This window comes from Calliphora vicina, chromosome 3, assembly GCF_958450345.1.
Source record: "Calliphora vicina chromosome 3, idCalVici1.1, whole genome shotgun sequence".
NCBI classification, from domain to species: domain Eukaryota; kingdom Metazoa; phylum Arthropoda; class Insecta; order Diptera; family Calliphoridae; genus Calliphora; species Calliphora vicina.
This window is the reverse complement of record NC_088782.1, coordinates 60959720-60981274: the sequence shown is the minus strand read 5'-3', so window position 1 is coordinate 60981274 and position 21555 is coordinate 60959720. Positions and strand designations below refer to the sequence as shown.

The following is a 21555-nucleotide window of genomic DNA, read 5'->3' as shown; positions in this document are numbered from 1 at the left end:
TCCATGGCGCTAGCAAATGGGTCCTATCTATTATGAGCTGCTGAAATCTGACCAGACCATCACAGGGAAACTGTACCGAATGCAAATGATTCGCTTGAAGCGATCATTGGCCGAAAAACGCCCACAATATGCGGCCAGACATGAAACCGTAATATTCCATAATGACAACGCTCAGCCACATTATGCAATAGCTGTTAAAACTATTTAGAAAGTAGTATGTAGTTGGAAAATTTTGACTCACCCGCCTTATAGTCCAGGCCTTACTCCGTCCGACTACTATATATTTCGATCGATGCAGAATGCTCTCTCTCTGAGATACACTTCACTTTAGAACAGAGTTCTTGGCCTCAAAAGATGATCCAGAAAGTTGAGAAAAGGCCCAATACTTTGAATAAATTTATATTGTATAAATGTTTTAAAACTAAAGTTAAACATTTAATGTAAACCGATTTCCTACCGATCTTTTGTCTGTACTTTTTCGAATTTAGTCACTTTTCAAAAATCTAAACTAGTGAATAAAATCGCGAATTTTTCAAAAATTAAATTTCCCAAAAATTAACAAAATCTCTATATACGGTGAAATAAATTACAAATATATAAAAATAGTACAATTTTTTCACATTGAACTATTAAGTAACCGTTACTGTGAGTTTTTAAAAAGTAAAAAATGTAACAAACTTACCAACATCGCAAGATCATACAGAGACATTGGGTACTTTGGTTCGCAGATCATACAGATATATTGGGTGCTTTGGTTCGAAACATATGTAGCACATTGTGTTCATTAAGGTCCACTTTGTTTCCATATCCATATCTATGGTGGATCTATTTCAATCTGTAAATAATGAATTCTGTTAGAAATATCCATAAATACAACATTAAAATATGCAATGTATTCTGGACAAACTTTTAAAATCTCGGATGTTAAGCTTTGTCTCTTTGATTTGTTGAAACCCACATATATAGCAAACATTTTCTCAAAATACAAATCCATTACTTCGTTGCTAAAATGTCCAATTTCGATTGCCAAATGGAAATACTTTTCGGGAACTGCAAGAATAAAAAAAAATATTTTTCTTTTCAACAAATTCAACATGTATCAGATTGTTTTCCTACTGAGATAATATGATTTTAAATTAATGTATAAAGAAACAAGTAATATAATAATAATACCCTACACCAAGTAAAAGAGCAAAAACATTTTTCTTTTAAAATTGCAATAATTTATATTTTTAAGTGATTTTCGAAAGTGGGCCTTATATGGGGGCTATGACCAATTATGGACCCATCAGCATGAAATTAGGTCGTGTGATTTATGTCTATATGAAAGTTATTTATGTTGAATTTTGTGAGTATACCAACATTTTTAAGCGATTTATGCACGTTAAAGTGATTTTCGGAAGCGGGTCTATATGGGAGCTATGACTTATTATGGACTGATCGTAACAAAATTTGGTGACATGAATTTTGTATATATAAAACTTATTTGGAGCGCAATTTGTGGAGATTCATTTATAAATTAAACATTTATGATCAATAAAGTCCAATTTCGAGAGGACGTTTGTATGGGGGCTAGGTGAAATAATGGACCGATTTCAGCCAGTTTCAATAGGCTTGGTCCTTGGGCCAAATTTTATAGAAATATCTTCAAAATTGCGACCTGTACTTTGCGCACAAGGTTTATATAGACAGACAACCAGCCAGCCAGACGGACGGACGGACATCGTTTAATCGACTCTGAAAGTGATTCTAAGTGGATCGGTATACTTTAAGGTGGGTGTTAGACTAATATTTTTGGGCGTTATAAACATCTGCACAAACGCATAAAAGATGTAGTAAAGGCCTTATAGTATGAAAGGCCTTATTTATCAGACACAAGGCCTCATTGCTCCATTCCATACTCATATATTTTTTACATACGATGTCAGCCAAGGCCTCCTGCTTTACCTTCTTGAACAGACCTGATAGAAGGCCATCTTCAACAGGCCTGGTAGTAGGGCTTCTTCACAGGCTTGTTATCAGGCCTTTTGCATATTACAGTAATGCCTTAAAAACTTAAAAGATAATTCAATCACACCATCATCAAAAGTAGTTTGCTGTGTAGGATGTTGTGCCCGATTGAACAGGTTTGAAATTAATCAATTCGCTTCTATGACAAGGTCAAATTTTTGTTATATTCGAACAGTTCTCTATAAGACTTAAGGCTTATATTTATTGATAATTTTGACAACTCAACTCTTTCCTCATCATCGTCAAATTCTCCAGCAATCTGCATAACTTTATTAATGCAACTAAAGGCAGCTTTGCCAATGGAATCTGTGGATGTGTTTCATTTTCAATTTCCCCGGATTTTGTTGTTGATTTTACTGGTTTCTACGTGAAAATAACTCAAAATTAGTTAGGCCATGCATTTTGCATAGTCGACACGGATAACTGTCCTAAACTTTGTTTTAGATTGTCCACTGCTTGCATGATATTTTAATTCGATTTCTTGTCTATTTCACCAATTAGATTGTTAAAACTTCGCCTTAAATTATTTTTTTTAAGCAGCAATAACACCTTGTCCATTGGTCGAATGAACGAAGTTGTGTTTGCAGGTAAAAATACGACTTTGATATTATCGCTCATGGTATCTAAATTTATAATGTGGCCTGGAGCATTGTCATCTAGTATGTGACAAATTATTTTTTCACAGTATTTTTTTATTTCTGTATTTTAACCCAATCATTAAATAATTTAGAAGTTACCCAAGAATTTTTGTTGGACATCTACACCACCGGAAGATTTGCTTTTGTAATGTTTTTCATAGCCCTTGGAGTTTCCGACTTCTATACTAATAAGGGCTTTATCTTAAAGTCCCCCAAAGAAAAGCGTAAGCCTATACTTAGAAATACGGCTGCTATTTTTTCTTCTTTAGATATAAATGTTCTTGTTGGCATTCTCTTCCAGAATAGGTCTTTTTCATCTACATTAAACACTTGCTGAGGGGTGTATCCCACATCTTCAATTATATCCTTCAATCCTTCCTTTTTCGGAAAACTTTTAAATTATGAATTGTGCTCTTTTTTAATTTTGTTAAAGCATCATCCACTGGCCGTAAAAGTTATTCTTGTACAGAATTAGATTTTAATTAATAAAACAAACTAACAGAGTATCTTTGGATATCTATAGTTGTTACCGGAATGTTTTTTTCGCCCAAATCTTTTAATCCACAATAAAAGCGCGTTTTCCATTTTTTCCACGATTACTATTATTATTCTTGACGTGTTTTCAAGAGAACAAGACGCAGCTGCAGTTGCCGGGATTTCTGCTGCATTTTGATAATTGTACTTATTGTTGTAGGTGGAAAACCCATCGTATTGACTAAGATAAATAATTCCTTTTCTCAACGGTCGATACGCCTTATAATTTCTAATTCAGTTTTTAAAGAAATTACATTTCTCTTTTTTAGAATTTTATTAGTTTTACCTTTTGAATTCATAATTAATATGTACTTTAATATTGCAATTAAATACTTTTGTTATTAAAATACGTTTAAATTTTATTTAATTTTGAAAATTTTTAATGCGGAAATTCTACAACAAAAGCTACGGAAATCGAACGTCGACGCAAATCGAAATTGAAGGGAACAAAACTTTTAACGACGTTAATGAAAACGTAAACGTAAACCGAGGCATTACTGTATTTGCATAGCTGTCACACTTATTTGAAAAACTGTCATTTCTAAAGGTAATTTTAATAATTACCATTAAAAATTAAATGAATTATTTTAATTTTTTTATAATAAAAACTTTAATAATGACCACATAAAAAATCCACACAACGCACAACCGCTTTGTCAAAGAATTTAAGCAAAACTATTTTAAGTTTATTTCTTTTTTCTTTTCACTTTTTGCATTTTTTTGTATTTGTTGTTTTGTCTTTGGAATGTGATTTTTTTTACGGTATTTTGTGCTTGTACTACGTTTGTAGCAACAAAAAGAAGGGAGCAGGTAGGCCTTCCATAAGGTCTTCCTGAGAAGGCAAGCGAGCATGAGTACTGGATCTAAAAAAAGGTCTAGGAAGGTCGTACATAAGGCATCAAAAATTTCAACGCTGGGACCCTCCCCACTATGGTGGTGTAGGGTATAAATATTACACATACATTCTCACCACTTAGGCTTTTGACAACTGAACTAGGTCTTTGACAGAAGAGTTTCCGATCTATGTCTATTTATCTATAGTTCAAATTATTTCTTCGAGTCTTATCTATTCTTCTGAATTTGTTTCTCCAACCCAGCACAATGAGAAACTATGTTTCTTTGGTGTCAATTAGCAAATTGATTTCATCTGTGAAGTTTGAAAATTCCATAATTTAAAAAAATAATTAATTTATTTGTTTTAATTATACAATCATATTTACCATTTTCAAATTTTTAAAAATTTTGTTAAACAAATTTCAGCATTTTCTAATCATCACATTGAGATTTATTGAGAACATAATTGGGAATAAAAATATGAAAAATGTATGACAATACCTTCTATAGTTTTTCCGTATTTGCGATTTTCGAGAAAAACTAATTTTTTGGCCATACTTTGCCGAATGTGCGCAATTTCCTTACTGTTATTAATTTTAAGTAAAATCTGTTCAGAATGTTATAATCCAGGTAATTTTAAATATAGTCTGAAAGTTTTCCTAAAATCGGAAAATGTTAACCCTTAAATCGTGAAGGTCAAAGGTCAAATTTTTCAATGTTTGGAATTTCTAATGGAAGATAGCGAAATGTTATATATTTTTGGGCCGATTTTGATGAAACTTAAGAAAAATATAACATGAAGTCTAGTGTTTACAATAACAGTACAAGAATAGAAATTAACCCTTAAGAGCACTTGGGGTCCAAATGACCCTGACTTTTATAATCAGGAAAAACACAGTCATTTTGACCCCAAGTACTTTTAAGAGTTAATTTCCATTTTTATACTGTTCTAAACACTAGACCAAAATCGACCAAAAAAATATATAACATTTCGCTATCTTTCCATTAGAAATTCCAAATATTGAATAATTTGACTTTTGACCTTCACGATTTAAGGGTTAACATTTTCCGATTTTAGGAAAACTTTCAGACTATATTTAAAATTACCTGGACTATAACATTCTGAACAGATTTTACTTAAAATTAATAACAGTAAGGAATTGGGCTCATTCGCCAAAATATGGCCAAAAAATTAGTTTTTCTTGAAAATCGCAAAATTTAAATCGCAGATACGGAAAAACTATAGAAGGTATTGTCATACATTTTTCATATTTTTATTCCCAATTATGTTCTCAATAAATCCCAATGTGATGATTAGAAAATGCTGAAATTTGTTTAACAAAATGTTTAAAAATTTGAAAATGGAGTTTTGAAACTGCCGTTATAGGTTAACGGTATCCTACGAAGACAAAAACTCATATACAAGTAAATTTGGATATATTTTAAGTAAAAATAAGCTTTTATTTTAATATTTCTCAAAATATGTTAATTTTGTTCCTAAATTTCTTGTTCTAGTGGCCTGAGACACGTTAATGGCCTGGCGATTTTTTTAATAACTTTAACATTTTTTAACCAATTTTTGTGTTTTATATCTTATTAAAACGACAATTATGTACACATTTCGATTCTTTTAAATTAAATTGCAAAAACCCCCAATTAACATTTTTTTGTATGAGAACTGTCAGTTTATCGTCACGATAAAAAATAACCAGAGATTGTTTTAATTATTTTTATACCCTACACCACCATAGTGGGGAGGTCGCAATATTGAAGATATTTCGATAAAATTTGGTGCACATAATTTTTTCTACCCAAGGACCATGCCTATTGAAACTGGCTGAAATCGGTCTATTATTTCACCTAGCCCCCATACAAGTGTCCTCCCGAAATTGAACTTTATCGGTCATAACTATTTAATTTATACATGTATCTACACAAATTTCGCTTCAAATACAATATTCATATATACAATATTCATGTCACCAAATTTTGTTACGATCGGTTCATAATTAGTCATAGCTCCCATATAGACCCGCTTCCGAAAATCACTTTAACGTGCATAGGTCTCTTAAAAATGTCGGTATATACACCAAATTGAACATAAATAACTTTCATACAGACATAAATCACACGACCTAATTGCATGGTGATCCGTCCATAATTGGTCATAGCTCCCATATAAGGCCCATTTCGAAAATCGCTCACGAATATAAATTATTGATATTTTAAAAGAAAAATCTTTTTGCTCATTTACTTGGTGTAGGGTATTATATGATCGGGCTTGACCGACCATACTTTCTTACTTGTTTTAATTTAGAATTTGTTATTTCGAATCAATCGTTAACTAAATCAAAAAAATGGGCGGTATTTATAACGTTATACATATCAACACCGAGAGAATAACAACGACGGATAGCACTAGCCATCGAATGAGAAAATAACTTTGTCGCATATTTAACTTTTTGTTTGCTACATTGCTTTAAATTAAGATACTCGTCAGCGTCGGTAACGTCAACACTATTTTTGTTGTAACTGTTGGTTGAAATTTCATCTTCACCTTCATATACTTTTAATTAAATTATACTTTTCACCAAATTATACTTTTAATTAAAAATTTTAAATATTTTTAGGTAAACAAAATTTAATTTTTTTCCTGTTGTTTTTTAAATTTTTTTATTTTTTTTAATTTAAAAAAAAAAATAATTTTTTAATATTTAGCGAAAAAAATTGTTTGGTGAAAAAAAAAATTCGGGTTAAAAAATATTTTTTCCGATTTTGACCCATTGTAGGTCCAACTTACTATGATCTTATACACTTCGTTACACAGGTCTTTGAAATATCTATCATTAGATATTCATATTGTCTATATTAATGATTTAGTAATCCAGATATGGGTCAAAAATAGGTTAAAAATCGAGGTTGTCCTGGTTTTTTTCGTTATATCTCAGCCATTTGTGGACCGATTTTCTTGATTTTAAATAGCAACCGAGCCGGAAGAATTTCAGAGATATTGATATATGAATCGTGTATGTAAGTTATTTGGGGGCTTCGGAAAGTGGATTTCAACACACAGACGGACATACGGACAGACGGACATGGCTATATCGACTCCGCTATCTATAACGATCCAGAATATATATACTTTGTAGGGTCGCAAATGAAAAATGTAGAAATTACAAACGGAATGCCAAACTTATATAAACGCTTGAAGGGTATAAAACTTAATGAAGGGTATAAAAATTAACAACACTTGATGAAATTAGCGTTCCTTAAATCAAGTATTTTATAAAATTAACTAGTGATACAAAATACACTACAATATTCAAAGAATCTACTCAACTTAGTGCATTTTAAAAAATTTACCACATAATTCATTTGCATACGCCAAAAAATTATTTACACCTTTTATTTGGCTTTAAACGCTATTATCAAAATGGTACATACAAATCCTGGAGTGTTTCTTCAACTCAACGCCGCAAGCTCTACTCCATTCTTTAATTTTTGGTTCAGGACATTTTCAAAACCATATATCTTTTTGTTCAAATGAACATTTACACACAGCACATTTCACACGCATATTTCTTGTTATATGGTTTAATAGTTAAATTGATTTCTTCACAAAAATATTTAATAAACTTTTTTTTTTAATTTTTGATGTTTTATTTTATATATGTATATATGCCATCGATATGGCTTAATATAAAAAAGGCGTAACTATTTTTTTATTTTCAAAAATTTCAATGAAAAAAGAATTATATTAAATAACTTCATTAAAATAAAAAAAAAAAAATTTTAAATATGAATTAAAATGTGATGTCTCTTCTTATTAAAAATTGCATTTAAACTTTTTTTGTGTCTAAAATTTGATGGATTTTAATATTTTTTTCCTTCTCCTGTAAAGTAACAAAAAATCGAGTTACGCCTTTTTTATATTAAGACATCGATATGTAAGTCTGACAATTCAAGGCATGAAAAATTGAGAACTTACTTTTCTACACATTCTACCTTGTTATAATTATATTATGGGCAATCTGCAAATTTATTGTAAAGCCAGACATAAGTGTAATAAAATTAAAAGACTTTATCGCTGACGAATAGTTGTACAGTTCCAACACTTCATCACTCATGGTAAAGGATATAATTAAAAAAAAAAACGTAATTTATTTTGGTATATTATGACTTTATTCGTAGAAAATAACAAACTCAAGTTGTTAAGAAACGAAATAAATTTAAACGTTATTTAATTAAAAAAAATTCTAAAATAATTAAAATATGTACTCCATTAGTTCAAATTGTCACGTACCAAAAAATTCAATAAAAAAAAAACAAGTTATAGTACTATATTGGGCTATGCCGAATCTTAAATACCTTCCAACTAAAATTTTTTTTCGAATTTAAAATTTTTTTTTTAATATTTAGCGAAAAAAACTTTTGGTAAAAAAAAATCGGTTAAGAAAATATTTTTTCCGATTTTAACCCATTATAGGTCTTATATACGTCATTGCAAAGGTCTTTAAAATATCTATCATTAGATATCCATATTGTCTATATTAATGACTTAGTAAATCCAGATATATGACAAAAATTTGTGGACCGATTTTCTCGATTTTAAACAGCAACCGAGCCGGAAAAATTCCGGAGATATTGATGTATGAATTGTGTGTGTAAGTTATTTGGGGGCTTCGGAAAGTTGATTTCAACAGACAGGCAGACATACGGACATTGCTTAATGGACTCCGTTATCTATAAGGATCCAGAATATATATACTTTATAGGGTCGGAAAATTATATTGTGGAAATTACAAACTGTATGACAAACTTATATGTATATACTAGAGCCCTGCATAGGTGACTCTATTTGTCAGCCACAATGAGTAATCCATTGCTTTGCACTCAACTCATTTTTTGTTTTGAATATTATTTACAAAGTGTACGTACTAGGGTATTCAATTAATCGGGTTTCTGGTTTAATCGGTTAATCGAGGTTTAGATTTATTCGGTTAATAATCGATTAATTTAAAATTATTCGATTAACCGAATAATTTCTATTTTAATTTTAAATTGAAAATACAACAACGAATTTTGTGTACAAAAACATAAAAACAGCAAATAAGGCATTTGAGATCATTTTTGTAAACATATCGCCTATTTGCAACAACGTCATAACTCAAAATCCGTGTTTTTTGAACTGAGTAATACAAAATATAATCATTAATATATTTTTATCAGTTTTCAAAAAAGTCAATTGTTTTTTGTGTTAGAGTGTTTTTTAGTTGTTTGTAAACATCAATATTAAAATTCATGTTTTCTCGTATAATTGATAAGTAAAAATTTGGGTTAATTAGAGATTAGAAAGATATTCTACTATTTATATTTCTGAAATCGCATGATTTGTTGAAAATTTATTTAAGAAATAAAATGTCATAAAACATTCAAAGACGTTTTTCTCGAAACGACTTTTTTGAATTATGACGTTGTTGCAGCAAATGAGCGATGTGTGAGTTTTTTAGGGTTTTAGTGAGATCTTCTGAAAAAATCTTTTGTAAAAATAATATAATTTAAACGATTTTTTCTTTAGATTTAATAAAACTTTTCTTGGAAAAAAACTCTCTCGCTGATTGTATGTTTCAGAAATCAAAAGCATGATAAAGAATATTCCTTTTTGGATTGTTTTAGATTTTGATTAATTTAATAGTTTCGTTTAGTTATGATAAAAGACTAATTTCAAAAAAAAAAATTTCGTCTATACATGTAAATACAAACAATGTTTCAAAGACATGTAAATTAAATATGTCAGTTGTTATACATACTCACTAATCATGTTTATTGGATGTTCAAAAATATCTAATTTTAATTTAAAATTTGTATTTGAATTGAAAGGGAAAAATAAACACAAAACAAATTTTAAAGGGCAAAAAAAAAGAATTTCGGTTTATCGGTTAATCGATCGGTTTATTTGTTATTTGAAAATCGGCAATTTTAAATTATTCGAACAGTTAACCGTCCAAAATTAATCGGTTAACCGATTAACGGTTAATCGATTGAATACCCTAGTACGTACCATAGGGTAGTGTTCTGTCGTCCGTCGCGTCTACACGCATTTTTATTTTGTCCTCAAATAAATGTCGTGATCCGTCCAATAGTGATAATATGTACTTATATTCTAATGTGTCCGCGTCGAGTGTCCTCTGAAAATAAATAAATTAAAATATAAACAAAACTACATTAATTAATTACGAAAAAATAAATAAAACATCTTTAAAATATGCACAAACAAATAGAAACAAAATTAAATACAACAAAAAAATAACAATAAACAACAAACAACAAATGCTTTAAAACAATTACAAATAATCCAACATAAAATCAACGAAAATAAACCGCTAAAATACACAAACAACAACCACAGCAAAACAATAAACAATCAACAAAACAAAATATCCTCTCAGAGAACAGTGCTGATACAACAGCAATAGTGTTGGCACTACGGGCCGTTTCTCTGTCTCAATGACCAGATCAGGGCTTTTATGGCCTCTTGTCATTGTGTAATTATTTCCCTGTCCTAATTGTCCGTTTTTTCCTTAATCCTTAAATTTTTATATTTGTACAATTGTATTAATTGTTGTTTGACTGTTTGGTGACGAAGGTATAACACTGGTCACTAAACGAGTCTTAATAACAGCAATTAATATCATTGTTACTTATATCATAGAAATAGACACTTTATTTGAATTTTCTGAATATTGAAATGACAGGTAGCTTCCGGATTGACTTCTGCAATATACGGGGGTTACGATCGAATTTTTTCTCCGTTTACGCAGGTATCTGAGAATGCTGATCCACAGGATTTTCAGATACCCGGGTATCACTTTCTATCGCTTTTTAACTTTCATCGGGGCATTGCCATGTACATACGCAATGAAGTCGTGTACCAGTACGAGCAATCATTAGGTACGTATGATGTAGAATTTAACTGTCTCTGGGTTAAGTTCAAAATCAGGACACACTGTTTGCACTTCGGGTTTCTTTATAGAAGTCCAAATGCGGGAAGGGATATTACTATATCTAGCTTCGATGCCCTTTCCGATTCCATATCGAAGATTCTTGAGAGTTGTCCTAACAGTGAAATTGTTGTTGCTGGTGATTTTAATGTTCACAACTCCTCTTGGCTTCGCCATTCAAGTCATACAACTACAGAAGGCCAATATGTTGAACTATTCGCTGCGCACAATCACCTTCCGCAATTAGTGAATGAACCAACGCATATTTCATGCGTTGATGGGCACCAAAACAACACCCTCGACCTTTTTCTAACTTCACACCCTGACAAGTATGAAGTAGATGTTTTTGCACCTCTCGACAATTCAGATCATTGCACCATTTCCGCCTCCTTTTCGCTCTCTGAACTTCGTATCGTTTCACGACTAGCTACGAAACGTTCAACTTTTATTTACGAAAAGGCTCGTTGGGCTGAGCTCAACGAGTTCTTTCGGCATTTTAATTGGAAACTTTGTTTCTTAGACAATAGCGTCAATGCCACGGCGAAAATGGTGGAGAACATAATTATGATGGGGATGAAAAGCTTCATTCCATCTAAGAAAATTTCGATTAAAACTATGGAAAAATCCTGGTTTAATCAGAAGTGCAAAATTGCAATCAGATCTAGAGAGGAAGCATTCAGAATCTGGCGTAACAACAAAAATGCCGAAACTGATTCGCTACGCAAAAGGGCGAGATCTTCGTGTGCCAAAGTGCTGAGGCGTGAAAAATCTCTACACGAGCAGCGCCTTCGAGCCAAAGTTCTTACTGCTCCCCGAGGCAGTAAGAGCTTTTGGTCATTCGTTAAAAGAATTAAGGATAATGCTAGTTCATCAATTCCTACACTTTTAAGGGATGACCAACCATTCACTGACCCGGTTGATAAAGCTAACCTTTTGGCTGAATTATTTTCAAATAATTCGAACTTACCGGAAAGCAATCAACCACTACCCGAGCACGAAAGAGTATTAGCGGATCTCAACATAAATAAGTCTCCTGGGCCTGATGGTATACCAGCACTGGTCTTGAAGCAGTGTTCTTCGACGCTAGCTCGTCCATTAGCTAACCTTTTCAGCACTTTATACCGTGCCGCCAAATTTCCAGTATGTTGGAAGGTTGCTAATGTAACGCCAATTCCTAAAAAGGGAGAGGCTAATAACCCTGAAAATTATCGCCCAATAGCAATTTGTTCTGCACTTTCCAAAGTTATGGAGAGTATGGTTAACTACCATCTTGTGAAATATTTAGAGTCCAACAATTTACTCAGCGACCGGCAGTATGGCTTTCGTAGAGGACACTCTACGGGAGACTTGCTAGCCTTCCTATCGGAAAAATGGTGTCGTTCCATACACCGTTTTGGCGAAAGTAAAGTGGTGGCTCTAGATATTTCTAAAGCGTTTTTAGCAAAACTTATTGCTTTTGGTGTTGGTAATAACTTCTGTCGATTTATATCGAGCTTTCTCAGAGATCGCACTATACGAGTTGTTATAGATGGAATTTCATCAAACGAGTTCAAGATCAATTCAGGGGTACCGCGAGGCTCCGTCCTTTCTCCTACTCTATTTCTTATCTTTATAAACGACCTTCTACGCCATTTCATATGCATTCAATTATAGACCAAGCCTGTCGGAGATTGGGGCAATGAGGCAAAATATGAATGATACGCTCAACCAAGATCTTGTGACAATCTCTGAATGGGGTTGTGCGAATAGAGTCGGTTTTAATGCGCGCAAGACTCAATGTTGTATATTAACCCACAAACGCACAACAGATCATGTTGCTCCATCTGTTTTTATGGGTGGTGTAAATATTAAGGAATCAGAAGCTCTTGATGTTCTAGGCATGAGTATTCAGTGCGATGTCCGCTGGACAAAACACATTTTTCGAGTGTCGAAAGAAGCATTCAAGTGCCTTGGTTTTCTAAAACGGTGTAAGAAATACTTCACTCCATCTGATCTCCTTACTATTTACACCACTTATATCCGACCTAAAATGGAATACAACTCTCATGTGTGGGCCGGTGCTTCGAAGTCTATTTTGGAGTTACTCGACCGCGTACAGGAGAGGGCGTTGAAGATGCTTATCGGTGACAGTAGGGTATCCAGCTCTATTGACTCACTGGAACATCGTCGCAATGTGGGTTGTGTTTCACTGTTCTACCGATACTACAATGGTATGTGCTCTGCTGAAATTAGGGAACTTGTTCCCGAAACCCGTAGATCTTTACGCAACACACGCTCTTCGGCAAGGGCACATCAATTCGTTGTCGACTGGACAGTAGATCGCACAACACAATACAGGGAAAATTCGTTCTTTAGCCGTACTGTCCGTATGTGGAATAAGCTTCCTCCTGAAGTATTTCCTGTCACTTTCAATATAGGAAAATTCAAATCAAATGTCCACAAACACTACTCCCTCTATCCTCCCTCCCATAACCTATTTTCCTAGTTCCTACACAATGCTTTGCATGAGTAGGGATCATCCCCTGAGTGCTGGTCCAAGAAAAAAAAATAGAGAACATAGAACGGAAACTCGAAAAAAACTCAAGCAAAAAAATTACTCAAAAAAGTTACACATACGAGTGTTGGTTTTGTTTTCACATAGTTTATTTACTAATATATTCTCACAACTTAGGTTTTTGACAACTGAGTTAGGTCCATAGAGAAACATAGAGTGGAAACTCTATCAAAAAAGTTACACATACGAGTGTTGTTTTTGTTTTCACATAGTTTTTTCTACTAATACATTCTCACCACTTAGGTTTCTGACAACTGAGTTAGGTCTTTGACAGCAGAGTTTCCGCTGTATGTCTACTCTCTATGGTTAGGTCTACGGTTAGAGGAGAGTTTCCGCTCTGTGTGTTTTCTCTATGGTACGTACTTTTGATTTTAATAATTCAAATTTTTGTTCTACTCAATCATTGCGAGTATTATTATGTATGTGTACGTCTACATTCAAATCGAGTAAGTAAACAACTTACGCATATTAAAAGAATACAAAATAAATATTCTGAATCGAGTGAATCGAACTTTAAATGCCAAAAGAAAAATAATTTAAAAAAAATAATTATAAAAAAACATGAAATCCATCGTATACAGAATATACAGTGACCGACAAAAGTCTACGTACGACCATAATTTTCGTAACTCGCGGACTTCTAAACCATAATAAGTAAAAGTAATGATGCAGTTTTATTTCAAATGCATTTTTATTAATATAACAAAAAAATATAGCTAAATTTATAATTAATTTATACCGTTATTCACAAAATAATTACAAAAATATGTTGACAAAAGTCTGCATACGATCTGTACACTAAATAAAAATTTTTCAGCGAATACAAATTTTCATTAAATTCAATACTTCGTTGGGCCACCACGGGCTTATACAAGCGTCTGGGCATCGAAGTAACTAAATTTTCTAGTTCTGCGGACGTTATATTTTGTCATTCTTCTGGAACGTTCTCCTTTAACATTGGTTCACAAGTAATAAGATGTTTTCGGATCTTCCGTTGTAGAATTTCCCACACGCGCTCAATAACATTTAAGTCCGAGCTTTGAGGTGGTGTGTACAATTGTCATGGGGCATGGTAGAGTAGCCAATCTTTGACAATTTGTGACCAATATTTCAGATCGTTATCTTGCTGAAATATCCAACTTTAACCATGAGTTAAAATATCAACTGGTGCTCTCATTTACCGGATTTTCTCTCATAAAGTGTCAAAAATTATGGTCGTACGTAGACTTATGTCGACCAATGTAGATTTAAGAAATATAACTGCTGTTTTGAACATAATTCGACCCTTTGAAGAAGCCTCGAAGATACTAGAGGGAGAGAAATATCCAACAATTCATTTGGTCTACATTTATGTTAACAGCCTGTTAAAGAAATGCGCTGAAAACAATGAGGATATAAGTATTGCCCAGGCTTTGAAAAGCAAGCTTAGGCACTACTTGGAAACTGTCGTTTTTTCTAATTTGACCATCTGGCATCGAGTTGCACTATTTCTGTTCCCACCCGCAAACAAATTGCTAAGTTTATCTGAAGAAGAAATCTTATAAAATTTAATGGAAAACGAGTATAAACATGTATTTTGTTTAACTCGTTCGCTATAGAAAAACAGCACATAAATGTATTGAGTTGATACAAAGCCTTAATCCGAAGTCTGCGGAGATCCCTGTGCTAAAAAAACCCGAATACTAATGAAGTGCAAATTATTTAAGTTTTTTTGTTTTTATTTATGTTGTTTGTTTAATTTTCAGATTCTGAAATAAGTTTTTTTTGAAAAAATAATATCGCCGTTGGATACTTGGCTTTTGTGTAGATTCGGCTGGTTCTTTTACGCTTTGGGTTACGCTTTGGTCTTTTATGCTTTGGGTTATCGTAATGGATACATTTTGCATCGCAAGTAATGATTCGGTGCAATACTAAATTTCTTTTATAGCATTCAAGCATTATTTCTGACATGCAAAATCGTCGTCTCTCGGCTTCAATTCGTTTGGTACCCGCTTTTAGGAGAATCCTGCTGCTCACAAACTTTTTGAAATTGTTGCTTGAGTAGCTCCCAATGATTTTGCACGTTCTTGTCTTCAATCTTATTTGGCTGGTCTGCGCGATCTGGCCGATGGAACACATTCGATAAAATTCGACATTTTCGAAGCAGAAATAAACTTTGTTGTTTACACCATGGCAGAACAAGCAAGATAAAATTATTGGAAAGTATGTTCTCAATTATACATTCCCTATAACGTCAAACAAATGAAAATTAGAAAAAACAAAACGAAATGTCTAAAACAAAAATAAATTAATTTGTGGTTTTATTAAAAAAATTTTATGTATTTACTTTTTTTGTGAAATGTTTAATTCAAGTTAAAATTTTTCCAAATACATAAATATGTGTTGGTGTCTAAACAAAAAAAAGAAATAACTCGGAATAAATGTGGATCAAATTGTTCCTAATATTTGCAATCCTATTCAGATTTTGATACAAATTTTAGTTTTAGAAGCTCAATAAATATGTAATAAAATCTTTATTTATTAACAAAACTCAATGCAATTTTCATTCTAAATAACAAAATATTAATAAAACTTGTCAAAAGGCATTTTTTTATAATTTTGCCCATGGGATCCACATTTCCTTCTGGGCTGAGAAAATACTTTCGTAATAAATAAGGCACACATCAAGGTTTCTAAAACTGCTTCCCGTTATTTGATCCCAGCTTTGGGATTTTAGAACATGTGGCCCAAAGTTGAAAGTTTTGATAAAAAAAAATAGGTCACATTTCGAAGGTCGTAGGGGCGACATACTCGAATAATGGGACATGCTTTTTATACCAAAATGTTCTTCGTAGAGATACCTTACAGAAGAATCTTATATATAAATAGGCCACACGTTTTTTTGTGGTACACTTTTAAGTATGTTATTGTCCACCAATATTGATGAAACATATATATGGTTTAAAAGATTATTTTCTCTAGATGTGCACAATATAGATTTTTTTTTAAAATTATTTCCATAAAAGAGTTAAAAAGCGTTCTAAATGCACATCTAAATACACGTGTATTTGTACACAAACGTGAAAAAATATTTTTGCGTATACTCAAATTAACTGTATAATTTCGTTATTAGTGGTCGAATTTTGACCACCAGGCGATCCTAGTATAAAATTATTATATGTTCTTAAGCAAAAGTTTATTTCTAATAAAAAAAAGTTAAGTCACCTTTTCGCCCAAAAAACAGCAAAAATCAATTATTTTTTGAATATTTAAATTGAAAATCGTTTATTTTTGGGTCCATAATTGATATTGCTCTGAAATCTTTTGCTATTCGTAATTTAGTTGTCTAACCAACAAAAAAATTCGAGTCCATTCGGTCCAAAAGTCCGACCTATATTTTTAAAAAAGCGAACCAAGGTATGGCAAAATTTTCATTTTTGAAATGCCTATAACTAGGAAATTATAAGAGATAAATAGCACAAGCAAGCATGTCTTTTCAAGACCTAGCCGAGCGCTAGGATTGGAAAAAAAAAAAAATGAACGTGTTTAAAAATTTTACATGTCGGTGGTACCCTACATTTGAAGGGCCCATTTTAATAACTTAAATTCGAATAGTCCTACTACAACTCTCATTTCAAATTTTATCCCGATCGGATGAGCCGTTTGGAAATGACAGATTCATTTCCAAAAAAAATGATTCTGTCCCACTGTGCAATATCTATTATGAATACATTGATTACACTGTGCAACAGTGAAAAAAACACACGATCATGACTGTATAGGTTCGACTTTACTGCTAAAGGGTAGTGAAACCCTGTACTCAGTTTGTTTATTTTGGTGACCGATTTTTTTTTATGGGCCCCCAAAGTTTCTGAAAATCAGTGGGGCATCTAAAAAAGGTGTCATCAGTTTTTGGTTAACAGCCAATTCAGACTTTGTGATACGGCTTAACTTTATATGCCAATAATATAGATAAGAGTACGCCAAATAAATTTTGTTAAAATTGCTTTTTCGTGCACTTATGTTGAAAAAATATAGGAAGAAACATTTTTTTTTACTTTTTTTAGAATAACTTCCAGGGTCTCCTAATTTTTCACTAACTATATTTAGCAAAGTTGTAGCTACGGTAAAGTTAAACAACTCTTGAGAACATATCAATGCATTCTAAACGTGTCTAGTTACTAGCACATAAAGATCACTTTGTACCTTAACAATTTTCGTTTTGTCTATTTTTGACGCTAAAACAAAGATTTTTTGTTAAAATAGTATGATCAAGACCACAGTTCTATGTTGTGCTGTATTATTTACTCGGATGAGGTGCTCGGAATGGTGATCAGTGAGTGGACCCTCAATGTCACACATTTAAAAAAAATCGCCAAAAAGTCATTTATGATACGAATGAAATTCAAAATGTAGATAGTCCTTGAGAAGGTCTACAAAAATATGCTTTTATCTGCTTTGTATCTCTTTTAGTTCAAGAGATATTTAAGTTTAATTTTTTTTTAAAATTTTGCTCGATCTTTTTTTTGTATTTTATATATGATGGGCCTACCAAAGGTCGAAATTTGTTTTTAATATATGACGTATATTTGCGATAAAATGCTAAAGATAATAAAATCAACCTGATAACAATTATTTCGTCCCTATAAAAAGTTACACGCATCCAAAGTTGAAGCATCTTTTTATATATTTCAACTTTGTATGCGTGTGTTTTTTAAGTTTTTTCCCAAAAAAGTTCCCATATTTTTTCTTTTATAAAAAACTAATTTTCTTCGTGCCTAAATAAATTTTTTTATGATTCGGAAAGAGAACTTAATGCAAAAACGTATAAAGTAAAATTTGACTAACTTAAGCGGACATTTTACCCCCCAGCCCTATCCAAACATGACCAATTTTGAAACAAAATTTTAAGTTTGAGTAAAAAGTTCTAAAAACTCAAAGCACCGATCCTCAAAAGCTCGTCATATTTGTATAGCCCTATATGTTTTTTATATACAAAAAAGCGTTTTTACTATCGTACTGTGAATAACGTCAAAGTGTGCTATTTTCTACAAAAAACTCAGTTTTTGAAACACATTTTCCCCGTTTTAGGAATTTCGATGTTTGAAAACAAAGAATGGCAACATTAGTGATGCCATTGACTTAAGAACATTTAGATCTCTATTACTTCCAAATTTTATTGTGATATCTGTAACTGTTCAAATTTTTCATTAATTCAAAGTTTTTATTTTTCTTGATGGAAAATCACCATTTTATAATATAGTTAGTTTTTAAGGTAAAATACGTCCGAAAAAACACAAAATTAATTCATTTCACTAAAATGTCAATCTACAAGTCATAAGGTTTCCATCGATATCAAAAACTTATATAAAAAGCTTATATTTACTCTTCAGAAGCTCCACAAACCATGCCCACTTTCAAAAATTTTAATGTTTTTTCATATCTTGCATTAAGCCGGTCTTGCGTGATCAAAATTGGATAAAGTGATGCGCCCGGATCATACCGATAATGATTTGCCCATTCTTCGTTATTCCAGCACAATAGAGAAGTATACACTCGAAAATACATTTTTAACAAACAATTTTTGTTTTAGAGTCAAAAAATAGTAAAAAACTAAAATTTTTAAGCTATAAAGTGATTTTTGACAGCTATTTAGAGTACCTAGATATGTTCAGATTGTATTAATTTGTTCACAAGAGTTATTCAGATTTACCGTAGCTACAACTTTGCAAAATATTGTTATTGAAAAATTAGGAGTCCCTGGAAGTTATTCTAAAAAAGTAACAAAAAATGTTTTCTTCCTATATTTTTTCAACAAAAGTGCACGAAAAAGATATTTTTTGTAAAACAAATTTTAACAAAATTTATTTGGCGGACTCTTAGCTATATTATTGCCATATAAAGTTAAGCCGTATCACAAAGTCTGAATTAGCTGTTAACCAAAAACTGATGACACCTTTTTTAGAGGCCCCACTGATTTTCAGAAACTATGGGGGCTATAAAAAAAAATCGGTCACCAAAATGGACAAACTGAGTATAGGGTTTTACTACCCTTTGGTAGTAGAGTCGAACCTATACTGTCATGATCTTGTGTTTTTCCAAAAGACTTCATTTGTTGCATAGTGTTATTAGCTGATTTGCTCGTGCAATTCTAATCGAATTTAGATAAATTCACTTATGAAACTATCTCAAATTTCAATTCAATTGTACCAGCTTAAACATTTCATTTGTGGTTTATCAAATTGTTATAGCTCTACTTTCATTATGCAATAATAACTTGGTCAAAGACGAAGAAGAAGAAAAAAAGTAGAGCAATGAAATCAATTTTCAATGAAACTAAGCAAGAATATTTTGAAGAATACTTATTTGTGAATTATCAGCAGAATGAAATAAAATGAAGAAAACCTCACTAAAATGAAGAGCAAAAAAATATTGCAACAAAGCAGAAATTGTAAAAAAAATTCCGCATTATGCTGACATTTACAAATAATGAAAGCGTGGAAATAATGTAATAAAAATTGTAAAGTTGTTAAATTTTTTAATTTTTGTTTTTATTCTTTAAATGCATGATAAAAGTTGATTCTTTTTTTCGTCTATCTTTTTTATAACAACAAAATAATTACAATTAAATAAATTTTAACAAAAAATAATTTTGAAAAATTTTGCAACGTTTTAAAACAACGTTTGAATGCTCGTACAAAAAAAAATAACAACCGAAATTATTTAAACTATTTTTAAAAAAAAACTGGTGCCGCATATAAATGATATGTTTTATGTCTAAACATTTACCATGACAAGTCACTTCCCTGTAAGTTTTAAGGGGCAATTTAAGGAATAGACCTTAATAACTACTGCCACCGTAACTGGCTGAAGGAGCAGCATAAGACTGGTGAGCAGGAACGTATAATTTGGCTACGGGAGCAGAGGGTACAATGGGCAAAGCTACTTGGCTGTAGACGGGGGCAGAGTGATAACTTCTGTAGTTGTTTTGGCCGGGATACAACTCATGAGCGTAGGCAGGTTGTATGGTGTATTTGGGACCACTGGGTTTGGCATATGAAGGAGCTGCGGCATATGAAGGAGCAGCAGCATATGAAGGAGCTGCCGCATATGAATGAGCTGGATAGACAGCAGGAGCCGCATAACCTACAGGACCAGGACCTAAAGCATAGGAGTTGGCGTTATATACACTGGCGGGAGCTGCAGCAGAGCTACTATAACCTCCATAACTGCTGCAATGTGCCGAAGCTGCCAAAGCACAAACCACAAAAGCAAAGGACTGTAAGAGAAAAAACACAAAAAGTAATAAAATTAGTTCAATGTACGCCCACATATTTCCCAGCCTCTAACACTTTCCGTCCTCAAATTACATTACATTGCACATTTCACATTTCACATTTTCGTTTTCAATTTTATTTACTTTAGTTTTCAACGGAAATAAATGATGACCATTTCTTCCTGGTGTAAGTGCAACCATATTTTATTTTCTATTTTCTTTTCTCCCTTTCCGTGTTGTGGTACTTACAATGAATTTGTTCATGATGTAGTTAGATGATGTTGTACAACTAACTCTAGTTGTTTTAGCGTATTTGCAAGAATTGACACTAATAAATGAGGTTTTAGCATGCACTTCTTTTTATATTAATGATTTTTTCACACCACATTTAAGACGTGATCTTCACTCGTATGAAGAATTGTATTAAATATGTATAAACTAGCATGCATTTCAACCGCTATTCGATTGGGTTGTATTTTTTTTTCCACCCGAAATCTTTTAGTTGTGCAGCTTCTTTAACCTGTTGGGGACCAGAGTTACGAACAAGTCGAAAGTACACATAAACAAACAATGGTTTTCATCATGAATTTATTATGGAAAATATACGTTGTAGAATGTTATTAACTTTAATAATGATTTGTGAATAGGGAATATGATTCTGCAACGAGGTCCAAGCTAAGGAATTGTGCTACTTCTTCCGGGTTAGTCTATAAATCCATTGGATGAAGT

General features: G+C 32.2%; 1 protein-coding gene across 1 annotated transcript; it reads right to left on the bottom strand.

The window, feature by feature from the left end:
• Nucleotides 1-20391: 20391 nt before the first annotated feature.
• On the bottom strand, nucleotides 20392-21090 carry Cp19 (Chorion protein 19). Its single transcript, XM_065505842.1, has 2 exons — nucleotides 21076-21090; nucleotides 20392-20829 (listed from the first exon to the last, which is right to left on the bottom strand). Exons 1-2 carry the CDS (start codon nucleotides 21088-21090, stop codon nucleotides 20392-20394), a joined length of 453 nt encoding a protein of 150 aa, XP_065361914.1.
• Between the last annotated feature and the right edge of the window lie 465 nt (nucleotides 21091-21555).